Source organism: Ictalurus punctatus, chromosome 2 (genome assembly GCF_001660625.3).
Source record: "Ictalurus punctatus breed USDA103 chromosome 2, Coco_2.0, whole genome shotgun sequence".
NCBI lineage: Eukaryota > Metazoa > Chordata > Actinopteri > Siluriformes > Ictaluridae > Ictalurus > Ictalurus punctatus.
The window spans coordinates 16,293,860-16,307,809 of record NC_030417.2 but is presented as its reverse complement, the minus strand read 5'-3'; the positions used below and the strand labels follow the sequence as shown (position 1 = coordinate 16,307,809).

General features: G+C 35.3%; 1 protein-coding gene and 1 long non-coding RNA gene across 2 annotated transcripts in view; both read right to left on the bottom strand.

Moving 5' to 3' along the window:
- Positions 1-10,979, bottom strand: part of LOC108277513 (uncharacterized) — a 262,355-nt gene extending 251,376 nt beyond the window's left edge. The window contains exons 1-5 of the mRNA XM_053677649.1: positions 10,803-10,979; positions 2,334-2,639; positions 1,961-2,251; positions 1,283-1,588; positions 21-302 (exon numbers count right to left, since the gene is read on the bottom strand). Of these exons, the coding sequence (XP_053533624.1) occupies positions 21-302; positions 1,283-1,588; positions 1,961-2,251; positions 2,334-2,639; positions 10,803-10,851 (1,234 nt within the window). The 5' untranslated portion in view covers positions 10,852-10,979. The remainder of the gene's footprint in view (positions 1-20; positions 303-1,282; positions 1,589-1,960; positions 2,252-2,333; positions 2,640-10,802) is intronic.
- LOC124626407 (uncharacterized) lies at positions 4,236-10,772 on the bottom strand. The gene is made up of 3 exons (XR_006981192.2): positions 9,119-10,772; positions 8,211-8,476; positions 4,236-5,532 (listed from the first exon to the last, which is right to left on the bottom strand). It is a non-coding gene; the product is annotated as an uncharacterized LOC124626407 (long non-coding RNA).
- Positions 10,980-13,950: the final 2,971 nt, after the last annotated feature.

The following is a 13,950-nucleotide window of genomic DNA, read 5'->3' as shown; positions in this document are numbered from 1 at the left end:
ATAGTCCTTTGTTAGAATACCTGCACAAACTCTGGTGCTCTTCTGGACATGTTTGGGATTATCCTGATCACTGACCTCACATACACAATCAATATTCCACTCCTGTTGTTGAACCAATATCTCACTGGATACTTTCACACGTCCATCTCCTTGCATCATCACTTCTGTAAGAGCATTTGGCACAGATTTATGGAGCCACTTAATTTGTGGGTTGAATCCAGTTCCAGAACAAATAAGTTTTTGTGTAATTGATCCAGAGTTATCAGTGTTGGAAACAGCTGAAAGTTCCACTGAAGGGTCACCTGGAAAGAAGCACAAATATTATAGCATGAAATCTAAGAAAATGAATTCTGGCTAAACAAATTTAAACAATCTCATGGCAAGACATTACTGGTAGAAAAAATGAATTGTGGTCACATTAGTCATTTTTATATTTAGATTTTTGTAAAAAAAAAAAAAAAAAAAAAAAAAAAAAAAAACATCATTAACATGGCTTTTCTTTAACTGTAGTAATAAATATATGAAAAGTCAACAAAAAAAGTTTGTCATTTTTTTTGTCCTCTCATGAACACCACATTATCTGAAACTTTGCAACTTTGCGGAAGGTTTATGCTCCGCCTACTTCACAATTATGTCATGTCATACATTCCTGAAAAGCTTGTTTCTTTGTGTGTGTATATGTCTGTGTGAATTTATGTGTTATCATGATGTACTATACATTTCGCTTTTTTTATAAACCCCACTTTCTATAGTGGAAACCTAATAAATACTTGTATTTTTATTTTTTTTTTTTTCCACTAAAAATCAGGGTTCATATAAACTAAAAATACAGGTTTCTAAATGGTGTTCATGAAATTTAACCCCTTCACGACTATCTTTAATTATGATTAATTTACAGATGTATTTCCTAAAATCACAGTGTCAAAATGTTGCAGCGAGATAGCTCTACAGCTCTAGAATAGAGGAATCAGGATCCCTATATTTTAAACTATAACCAATTGTATTTAAAAGGAAATATCATGGACAAATAACAACAACACTAAGAACTGCATAAGTGAGGAATAAAAAAAACATTCCCATGTACATTTCAAATTGAGACCAGTTACAGTATGAACTCGAGTGATGTGCTAATTGATGAAATTTGAGAACCAGAATTCACACCCCATGCTCACTGTGCTGGCATTTCTGCCAGTGTTCCTTTTTCCAACTTCAGTTGTATTTTGACCTGTAAATATTGCCAGTATTCAGATGGTCTAGAGATTGAGATTGAAATGTTCCTTACCAAAAAGGTTTTCTATAGAATTGGATGTCCACTGTTTGGAACGGCTTTGCTGAATCTGACAGGTGAACCGTTGGTTTTTGTTTCTGTGTGTTGTGGGAACAGTGAAGCGTGCAGTCAGAGTGTCCACTCCTTTGGGCAGATCCACATACTGAGGTTCAAGGACCCTTATTCCATTGGCATGTAAGATGACCGAGAGCTCACCAGAGGGCAGATCTCTTGCAGCACACTCCAGTACTGTACTGTCTCCCTTCAGTATGTCTGCCAGATTCCTCCTGATCACCACTGTAGGAGTTTTCTGCACAGGTTCTGAGGAACATAAGGTAAAGTCTTATGAGTTAAAATGTTTCACTAAAGTGAAATATTTTAAAGTTACTTTTCCAACGTGGAACCTAATGTGTGCACACATGGCATTTAGGATCCCCCATGCATCTAAATGCTGTGTCTCTAATCACTGTTTAAATAACTAATATGTGTGGGGCAAACTGGAAAAACACATATATCTATCTATCTATCTATCTATCTATCTATCTATCTATATATCTATCTATCTATCTACATGCTGTATATAGTAGAAAATATTTGATCATGTGACTGATTTCCACAAATAGCAGTAAGTTGTAAACTGTGTTTTTCAAGTTGCCCCTAATGATATAATTAAAAATTATATACAGAACATACCTAGAATATTAATTGTCTTCTCTACTGTGCCAAAACATAGATGTGCAGCGGTGCATTTTACTGTCTGCCAGTTTTTCCATTCGTTTGTAGAGATAGTCAGGTTGCTAACAGTTCTCCCGTCCAGTGTCTTCAAGGTGACTCTGTCTGTTTTTTCCCTTCCATCTACAAACCATGACACTTTGGTATTGTGCACAGTTTCAACAACACAGGAAGCTGTTACTTCTGAATCTGTCAATACTGACATGAGACCAGGTTTCTCCAGACGTATCAGTGGTTTGGATGTTGGTTCAGCTGCAATATGTAAGAGATTGTTCACTTACAGTTAGACATCATGGAAGATTTTTATTTTGCAGTGTTTTTCTGTGGAACTGACCTTTGCACTTGCTCCATGTTTGACTGAAGATCTTGGAGTTGTGTGTGGCTTTACAGGTGAACTCTGTGCCTTCATTCCATTGCTGTGCATTAATGCTGAGTTGGCTCAGTGCACCAAACGTCCTTTCTCCATTGTTGAGATTTTCGAATATCTTCATGGTTGTCTTCTCTGTGTGCAACATATTACCCTTGTACCACGCAACACTTATTTTTTTCGGAGAAAAACCATCCAACCAACAAAGCAGATTAACGTTGTTGTCCATTGTATTGGTGCTCATGGTGATGTTGGGCTCAGTCACATGCTGAGCTATAAACAGTAAGATAAAAACAATTCAAGAACATGGCATATATATTTAGTGCTTAATAGAACTTCCTTAAAATTTGAATGTTTTACTTAAAATTTTGAAGTGTATTAAGATACTGGCAAAACACTTTGGTAAAGAACACTTAAACTGTTATATTGTTGTACTATAAACATTATATTGATTATGATGATGATGATGATGATGATGATGATGAAGTCCTCAAAGAAATATGAGTACATCTCATATTCCAGAAGGAACTCTGTTTCAAACAATCCTGCCACAGATCAGAGAAGATGGCACTACTATATGTAAAAGCTATATTTAATATTTTTTTTTCAGAAAAGTGCATTGTGACAATCAGGTCATAAGTTGAACACCTAAGACAAGAGAGAAAATCATACATTGAACACAACGTGACACTGCCTTTTTGGTGAGTGAATATAAGCAAATTTACTGGCCAATTATGTTTGACCATTTCAATAATCCAACACTGGAATAGAACTAAAAATAAATACTTGCTTATTTTTTGTTCTTGAAAATTTGCAACATCCTTTCTCTTAATTTTCTGTCTCCAAAGCTGCAGCAAAGCCAACAACTTCATCATCAGAGTTAAAAGTTAAACCAGTGTTTATTTCTTCTGCATAACTGATAATAATAAATCTAATCTACAGAACAAACTAATTTCTTAGATGGTACTAGCCAGGCCTGGTTAAAGAACAACTCATAAATTTTTTTGTTTGTTTGTTTTTGTTTTTTGTTCCAATTTTCCCCCATTTTTTTACTCATTACATATATATGTTGTTTGTGGGAGTTTTCAAAAACAGAACTCAGTGTAACAACTAATGACAAATAACTATGTGATTAGTATGAAGCATAGTATTTATTACAGTTATCACAGTTTGTCTATTTGATATTGTTCTCCTCTTAGTTTTTTGCATGAATAATTATTAAGAACAACATAAGAATAATTCTAGAGCTGAACCAGAACACAAACCAATCTTATGTTAGTGGTTCAGTTGTGTGTGTGTGTGTGTGTGTGTGTGTGTGTGTGTGTGTGTGTGTGTGTGTGTGTGAGAGAGAGAGAGAGAGAGAGAGTGTGAGTGTGTGTGTGCGGGCATGTTTTTTTTTTTTTTTCACAGTTTTTTGTGTTTTGTGGTGTGGCTAGAGGAAGGACTGCAGGACAGGCTTCAGTGAGCACAGCAAACAGCAGATGGGAGCGTTACGCAACAAGCAGGCCAAAGATAAACGGTAAAATCTTCCAAAAGAAGCAGTCTGAGTCATCTGCATCTCTGAGATGGAGTGAAACACACCTGCACAGGAAGAAGTGCTACATTTACATCCATTATTAGACCATTTACATGCAGTGTTTTGCCTGTTATTTAAAGAGTGCTTTTTTATTCTCTTTGTTTGCTCACTGACATGATACAGCCTTCATAATAATGCACCAATAAAGATAAATTAGCTAAAAAAATAAATAAATAAAATAGCAAAATAATTTTACTGTTTCGACAGCAAACTGAGAGAAACACTCTTGCCATTTAAACTTTTTTTATAAGACCAACTGTAATAAGACTGACTGTAATTCAAATAAAGATATAGAAAACAATGAGACTTTTAATTGCACTTAAAAAAAAACATTTATTTGAGATTTGAGTAAATGCATAGAAAAATCCAGAATTTAAATTTTCAAAAATATTTACAGATATAAAATACATGCAAATTAGCCTAGTAGGCAAAGCAGAAATTAAAGCTCAGAACATTACAATGAGGAAACAGAGAAAAAAACAAAGTTATTTCCAGAATTAAACTAAATCATTGCAGCATTGTTTATGGCCTATTTGAGGATATATTTACTAACAGTCATGAACACAGAACAAAAAAAGCTTGAAAATATATAATAAAAATGCAAACACAGTGACATTGTGGGGGAAAGCTTTGTAGCATTCTCTATTATTTTTAACAGAATTAAAAGTTTATTAATGGATTTGGCTCTTACATTTTATGAAACTATTTGAAGATATATTTGATAGGTCTTTGAAGCCGATATTAATTATTTTCTTATTTTTTAATTTTATAACTGTGAGCCTTTTGAACATAATGTACAGTTTTAGGGAAAATGCTATCAAATATATCCCTTAAATAAAGGCTGATTTGTTGAGAATATGATGAAGGAGGAGATTAAAACAGCTGTAACTAAAATGTCTTAACTAAAAACTAGTCCAGGTGCAGATATGGAATTATTTCACACAATCCATATTTACGATATAGTGAGATAGCGATGTATAAAGTTAGTGTAATATAATAATATACAGCCACCTCCTTGTGGTAGAAATCTTTTACAACCAAGCCATAGTCACTGATTCACCGGAGCTCTCTGATAGCATGAACAAGTAACCCTTGGGGCAGTCTTTTTTGCCTATGAACTTGAAACCACAGTAAAGTTCAAAACCTGCTCAGTTTCCTACTCTTGCATTGTTTCTGTCTGTTGTGGAACATTGGTCAAGTGTAAAATAAAAACAATTTTGCACATAATTTCAATATAATTAGATATCACGTTTAAAATTGTGCTTTTTAGAATCTTAGCTAAAATCTTCATAGTTTTATTATACAAATTAAGAGCAAAAATATGTATAAGTAGTAAAAGCATTTTCTATAATTTCCTCTTTGGTGATTTTGGTGCCATTGCTCCACTCATCAAAACTGGGTGATGAGTGTGACCACTATGTTTGTAGATATGGCTATTCCGGAAGAGAAGAAATCTCTTCACAATCAAAACGTTGCAACCCACCCCTCCCTTGACCCTGCAGTCTGCATGCCACCTGGCTCTTTTCATCAGCATGTCCTTGGTGAAAGGTGCGATTATTCTCACCTGTGGCTGTTTTGTATCAACTGACACTGTAAAAAAGGTGTAGAAATAAGTTTTTTAAAGATGCAATTAAGGATTTTCATAAAACATACATGCACGCACACACACACTCTCTCTCTCTCTCTCTCTCTCTCTCTCTCTCTCTCTCTCTCTCTCTCTCTCTCTCTCACACACACACACACACACACACACACAATGAATGTACAGTGGTGCTTGAAAGTTTGTAAAGCCTTTAGAATGTTCTATATTTCTGCATAAATATGACCTAAAACATCATCAGATTTCCAGATTTTCAGAAGTCCTAAAAGTAAACATGAACCCAATTAAACAAATGAGTCAAAAATATTAAACAAAATATTTATAACAAAAAATATACTTGGTCATTTATTCATTGAGGAAAATGATCCAATATTACATATCTGTGAGTGGCAAAAGTATGTGATCCTTTACGATTAGCTATTTAATTTGAAAGTGAAATTAGAGTCAGATGTTTTCAATAAATTAGATGACAAACAGGTGTGAGCACCTTGTTGTATTTAAAGAACAGCGAGCTATCAAAAACTGATCTTCACAACACATGTGTGTGGAAGTGGATCATGGCATGAACAAAGGAGATTTCTGAGTATCTCAAAAAAGAGTTGTTGATGTCATAGAAAGCCTAGAAGAGGTTACAAAACCATCTCTAAAGAGTTTGGACTATACCAATACACAGTCAGACAGGTTTTGTACAAATGGAGGAAATTTAAGACTATTGTCACCCTCCCCAGGACTGGTCAACCAACAAAGATCTTATGTTCATGAGTCCACCATCAGGAGAACACTGAACAACAAAAATATGCATGGCAAGGAGAAACTCCAAAAAGATTATTTTATTGTGGACAGATGAGACCAAAATATAACTTTTTGGTTTAAATGAGAAGCATAAGAACCTTATCCCATCTGTGGAACATGGTGCTAGTAGTACCATGGTTTGGGCCTGTTGACTGCATCTGGGCCAAGATAGCTTCCCATCATTGATGAAACAATGAATTCTGAAGTATAGCAGTAATTTTTAAAAGAAAATGCCAGGACATCTGTTCATGAACTGAATCTCAAGAGAAAGTTGGTCATGCAGCAAGACAATAATGGTAAGCACACAAGTTGTTCTACCACAGAATGGTTAAAGAAGAATAAAGTTAATGTTTTGGAATGGCCAAGTCAAAGTCCTGAACTTAATCAAATAGAAATGTTGTGGAAGGACCTTAAACAAGCATTTCATGTGAGGAAACTCATCAACATCCCAGAGTCAAAGCTGTTCTGTACTTAAGAATGGGCTAAAATTCCTTCAAGCCGATGTGCAGGACTGATCACCAGTTACGGGAAATGTTTAGTTGCCGATATTGCTGAATAAAGGGGCCACACCTGATATTGAGAGCAAAGGTTCACATACTTCTGCCACTCACAGATATGTAATATTGGATCATTTTCCTCAATAAATAAATGACCAAGTATAATATTTTTGTATTTTGTATAATTTGTTTAATTGGGTTCGCTTCACCTACGTTTAGGACTTTTGTAAAAATCTGATGTTTCAGGTCATATTTATGCAGAAATTTAGAAAAAAATAATTGTCACGATCTCGCCATCAGAGGTCGCTGTGGAGACCGCGTGCACTAGCACGATGACTGGGAAAGCGCGTGCACGAAGTGCGCATGAACGCTAAAACTGTTTCCTACGGACACATGCCTTTCGTTTTGATTTGGTTCTCTTCCAGTCCAGGTATTGGTTGATATTCGAGGGTGTGTCATGATTGGTCCCAGCTGTCTGTATTCAGGGGTAATTGTGACTGGTTAATTAAACCCCTCGCGTTGCTGCGCATTTGGCGCGGTATTAAAGTAAAACAGACACTAATAGAGATTGATGGGTTTAATGGTGCCACGGGGTAAAGTTCCAGGTCCTGTCTTGTTCCTTAGTTCATGCCATGGTTAAATGAGAGTTTAAAGATGGTTGATGTCATAGTTAAGAATGTTCATGCCTGAGTTAAATGAGTGTTTGGTGCCTGAGTTAAATGAATGTAATGCATGAGTTGAAGGAGTATTTGATGCCCGAGTGAAACGAGTGTTTCATGTTATAGTTGTGTTCTAAGTGCAGTGTTTCATGCCTCATTCCTAGTTAAGGGATAAGTGTTTAAGTTTCAGGTACTTTGCTTAAGTCTAAATAAAGATGTCACTCCTGTGCTTACTTCCTGTTTTGAGTCCTGTTTCGTAACCAGAATTTTAAAGTCATAAACTTTCAAGCCCCACTGAAATCTGCCATAATCTGAAAATGCCATAGATCTAGTGTTGTAATGCATATTACACTCAAATAATTACATAATTGATACATAACTGACATTTTCATTCAAACTAGAGGGCAAATGGTTACTTTAAAGCAAATTTCCATTTACAGCATTTAGCAAGTGCTTTGTTAGTTAGTTACATTTTATATAGTGCTTTTCTAGACACTCGAAGTGCTTTACAGCTTTGTAGTTTTTCATCATATATGCATCATTCTAAGATTTTAGAATACCATCAACCTAAAACCAAGTTAGAGGAAGTTTTAATTAAATTAAGTGAAATTGACTGCTTAGTCAAGTTAGTTATTCAGCTATTCTGAGACTTCTTTCAAATTCGTAGGTAAAAGTTGCAAAAAAAGAATGAAAAAATAAGTAAATTAATACAATACATACCATAATCTCTGCTGGAATTCACACTTAACTGGAGAAGATGAGCCCGTCTATTCACTGGTGCTGATTTACTACTTATGGCAGTGGAAGCACCTTTATCCTAGCTTAAAATAGTGACCTTATTTTTGAGCTCCATGCTTTCACGAGTCCACTTAAATGTGTGTGATTTAGGTGAAAATTGTGTAGCTAAGCAGATGTAGCTGTTCCATTGTCTATTTCTGTTTGGGTTGGAGTTGTTAGAAGCAGAGATGCAGGGAGCTCGGTCTCAACTGAAAAACAAACGCGCACAGATCGGGATGCAGCAGCAATGGGCACAGCAGTTATTGCAGTTTAGAAATAGATTGTGTTGCCACAGTATTTGAAGGCCACAAAAGTGCAAATTTTTAATACCACATAATATCTAAATTTATGAGTGCTGTAAAATTCTCAATTGATGTTAATAAATTATCTGTATTTTGGATTGATGTGCTCAATATGTTATTGTTTCTATAGTAACAACTAATGCAGGTACTTATATAGTTGATGCTCCACATAATTAAAGCCTAATTATAAACACATTTTAAGTATTATATATCAAACAAAATCTTATAACTTTGAAATTGTAAAACTTGTAAAGTCAAAATTGTAAAGTTGACATTTATTTAACATTTATGGAAGAAGTCTCTAATTAGCTAATTGTAAATTGTGATTGTAAATTAGTATATATATAGTATATTGTGGTTGACGTTATAAGACATTGAAAAGACACCCATAATGACTACATTTGAACTTATTTGTAACCTTGTACAGAGGTCCTGTGGATGTCAACATTGGAACGTTCAGATGATGTCATAAAAAGATTTAATAAAAAACTATGATTCTAGCTCCTACCTTGGTGGACTTTGAATGGAAGAAGTTTGAATTAAACCCACCTTGTAGCATTAGCATTATTATTAATTACTCCACGCGAAGCCGCTGTGTCTACATGAGCCGGTGCAAGTTCAGCTTATTTTGCAGAATCAATAAAAGATGGCGGTTGTGAGATCAGGAAGTTGAAGCAGATGTTCAGTGTTACATTTCATCATAATGGCTTCTCTGCAGTATTTGCACACTTGTTCAGTTGATTGAGGTGATGAAAAGCAGTGTGAAAGTAACTGTTGCGCAGTGTAGATAAATTTTGGACTTCCTGTAGTTTTTATCCTGATTGTATTATACAACTCCGAACAGGTCACTCGCACCGGTGCGAATAAATATATCCAGTCGCACAAAATACTTTTCAGGCACAAAATACTTTTCAGTCACAAATACGAGTGAAATGGTGGCACTGTAGAGCCCTGCGTTTATCTGCAAAGTTTTTTTGTTTTTTTTTTCCCGTTCGGCATGATGAGGTTTAATGTCCCCGACAACCTCTGTAGTGCCATTTAGCATCGTGCTAATTTCATTATTACCCCTTGCGCGAAGCTGGCAGCTCGAGGGCTAAAATGCTAATTCCGTTTTGGGGTTTTGGCACTACAAAATGACGTCATCTCTGCGCCACTCTGTGATTGGCTGTAAGTGTAGGAAGCGCTTGATTTGATCTGCAGTGGAGGTTTCTGTGAGCTGAGGACGAACTTTAAATTTCAATATCTCAGTCAAAATCGTAATCGGGATCGATATTCGATTAATTGTGCAGCCCTAGAAAAAGGTGTACATTATTCACGTGTAACAGCAAGGAAAGTTCCGACTGTACATTGAATGATAGCTTTATGTTAATGCAATCATTCTAATACATTATGCTTCTATAGTAACAGCTCATATGCAAGGACTTGTATGGCAGACACTTCACATAATCAAAAGCTAATAATAAATGTATAATAAAATAAATTTATCAGAAGTGAATTACTTTCACAGTTTAATGAAAACTTTGGTGCAAATTAGCCAAACTGGAAAGTCAGTCTAAAGTTATTAACATGCAATCTAAAGGTTTTACAAGAAAAAAAGAAAGATAATTAATTCATCAATACCATGTGTATAAAGTAGCCGTCTAATCATACTGTTACTCAATTTGAAAACTCGTGTATTTTTATGATTAACCCTTGAATGAAAAATGTGTAGTATGGCTGGAGTCTGACTTATCTACAATTAACTACACTTTAATAAGATGAAGAGAGATCATCATGAGAATATACTGTATTAAAGTCAGAATTAGAGATGACCCAAATGGCCAGAAAGCTATACTGTACATACTATATTAGCAAAATGCTAAACAATGATGTCCAGTCTGTCAAAATTTCATTATATTTCCTGATGATTATTGTGTTTAATTTTATCTTTTACTTCATAGGTTAAAGCTGAGTAAAATATCTGTGCATCTGTCATTTTTATTATTATTTATATTTATATACCAGCATGACATCTAATAAGTTTTTTTTCAATATTTTAAAATTCTATATTCACTTTTTTTTTTTTATCAAAATGATCTCAGCAGCCACAGTGAGGGTTTTGAAAACTGTTCAGGCAAAAGTGTATCTGAGTAAAACATTACACACTGTACAGCAAATCCTCATTAAATTAAGAAACTTTCACTTAAAAAAAAAAAAAAAACATAAATAAATCATGTTTCTGGAGGAAACCCACCTGAAGCAGCTCCTGTGAACATCAACAAGATCCAAAAGGTGTCCTGCATTTTTTTTCTTGCTAAGTCCAGAGAAGAGAGGTAAAAACATCCAGAAACCCACAAACCAGCTGAAGGGAAAGAACACTGTGCAGTTCTCCCTGAAGCTTTTCACAAGCTGGAGATCTTTATACACACACACACACACACACACACACACACACACACACACACACACACACAGACAGAGACAGAGAGAGAGAGAGAGACAGACAGACAGACAGACAGACAGAGCTTGAGATCTGGGAAACAGTGCCGACAGGGTGACACTGTGGGTAATGTTTTACATGCTAAATAATACATGATACAAAAAAAAAAAAGCCCACTGGCTGTTTAGGACAACTGACACATTCTTCTCTATTACTTGGGTAAACAATATTCAAATAGACTTAATCTATAAGTTGTTGAATTGTACTGTTATATTTTACCTTATATTTGTCTTTTATTTATTTATCCTGGTCAGGGTCTTATAGTTTTATTTAATACACGTATAAAACAAGTGAGCACTGCATATTTTGCAGTCAATTTCTTACAACTGGGCAAGGCTCAATAATTTGCCCGGGAAGTAGATATTTATTATTATTATTATTATTATTATTATTATTATTATTATTATTATTATTATTATTATTATTATATATGGAATAAAACATAATGGAGCATGCTGTTATAGGAAAATAATCGACAATGGGTTGATGTGATACAGCGGAGTTACTGTTAACTCCCAAAGTACATTATTGTCCAATAATATCAGTTGCCAATGATTTCATTTTTTTTTTATGTAACAAACGTCATGCTTTGCTTCCATTCATAGTGACATTTAATGTAATGACCACAAGACATTACGTTAGTTCCTGTCATCACTTATGTTGTAGCAGCTATGAACAGTAGTTCCCTCTCAGGTCTCTCATTTTTTCTAATAAATGCAGCTTGCCAAGTTGTTTAGATTTAACTTTATTAACTTTGTTAACATTACCATGCAAAACAGGCAACTAACCTTAACAGGTAAAAATTACACATTGTGGCATCCACATTACATTGCTTTGTTGTCATTTAATATATTATCAAATGCGATCTACAGTGGTCAAGAAAGAGGCTGCAGAACTGGGGCACTTTAGCTGACTTAGGAGCTCTGTTTCCAGTTAAAAGGGTGAATCAGGTGCAGCTACAGAACTCTGTTTTATATGTTTTAGTTGATCATTTCCCAAACTCAGAGACTTTGTTTGTTCAATACATTTCATTTTCAGATATGGTGACTACATTTTGTTTATAACATTAAACCTCTGTTTTGAGCAATGTTTGATGTATTTAGTTTTGTACAGATGAAAACAGACACGATTTGCAATGTTTATTATTCAGAAATAAAGGAGTCTTTTCAGTCATAATTTTAGATCATTGACATTTTTGTTCAAAATATTCTGAACATTGAATGGTAAATGGTCTGCACTTATATAGCACTTTTTTTTAACCTTAGTGGTTCCAAAGCGCTTTACACTGTGTCTCATTCACCGAATCACACACACACACACACACCAATGGTAGCAGAGCTGCCATGCAAGGAGATATATAATATAGTTTGTATATTATGTAAGCCATAGAAAATCACTAATTGGATGTGACAGGTATAGGTCAAAGGTCATCATCATTATAATTAAATATGACAGGTCAAAGGGTCATTATAATCACTTATAATTACGTTAAATCCGGTTCCGATGTATTCCAGATGTATTCCAGACACACGCACACACAAGTTGTTTCCATTCCCATAGATTGTGATACGCTCATGAGTTAGGCCTAGGTCAAAAAAGGTCAATGATAATTATTGATGCATGTTCATTCCTATAGCTTTTCCTATAGCTCCGAAGCAGACACACACACACACACACACACACACACACACACACACACACATACATAAGGCTGATGAAAATAAGTAAACGTTTAATAATGAATTTCTGTACACATCCTACCAAAAATATGACGCACACACACACACACACACACACACACACACACACACGCACACATACATAACCTGTCCAATCAGAACAAAATAAAATAAAATTGATCCATCCGGTAGGTGACGTTATAAGCACCATAAGTTTATAGAAGAAGAAGGCCTCACCCACCCTCTAGGTTTAAAAATACTCTGTATTTCGAAGATCGGATGTGAGCTTACACCATGTCTGCTGCTTGTCCTGATGCACCGAAAAACACTCACTCTTTTTTGGGAAGATTACAAAAAAATTTACAGCATGAAAAGATTCAATATTGGGTAATGTCAAACGGATGTACAGGTCCCAGGTCACATCCACTGGAGCTGCGCTACTGAGAGCGTAATTTTTAACGAGTGTGACTGGAAAAAGTTCAGAAAATGGTGCAAGGATTTTGAGTACATTATTAGAATGGACTTCTTTTCCCCGGATGCGTACAGGCGTAAATGGAGCAGTACATCTCTGCAATGCAAATACCGCATCAGAGCAACAAATTTCTGCAAGAACCAGGTTTCGCTGCACTGTTTAAACCGTGGTTCAAATACACTTTGGCAAGAGGTCTGAAATTGTGCGGTATCAAACACACTCCATCCCTGGAAAAAATTCAAGGTATCGCTGAAGCCATCATGTGTGAATGGCAAGACGAGCCTCACATCAAAACTGTTCTGAACGAGGTCAAGGAGAAAACCAAAGACATTTTCAACGAGCAGGTGTATGAAGACGTTGTGGACTACTGGACCTTTCACTCATCTCTGGAACCCGCTGACTCACCGCATTCGTGGGAAACTTCAAAACACGCCACGTCTATTCTGACTGCAAGAAAAGCCTGAAGCCAAACAAAACAAAATGCTGAAGACATTTGTAAGTAGAGTGTGTCTTTAACACGTTGTTTGTATCAAGTTTTATCTTACATGTATTGCTCAAACATTTGACTGTAAAACTAATCATGTCTCTAAACCAATGTTTGATATAAATTGTTTAGAATGGAAAACGTTACTTTGATTGAATATGTAATACCATGCTCATGTATTTTGAGATAAAATGTTTAATCTACACTTGCGTTTGATCATTCTGCTCTTGACACTCGAAAATGACTGCGCGATTGATGAAGAATATA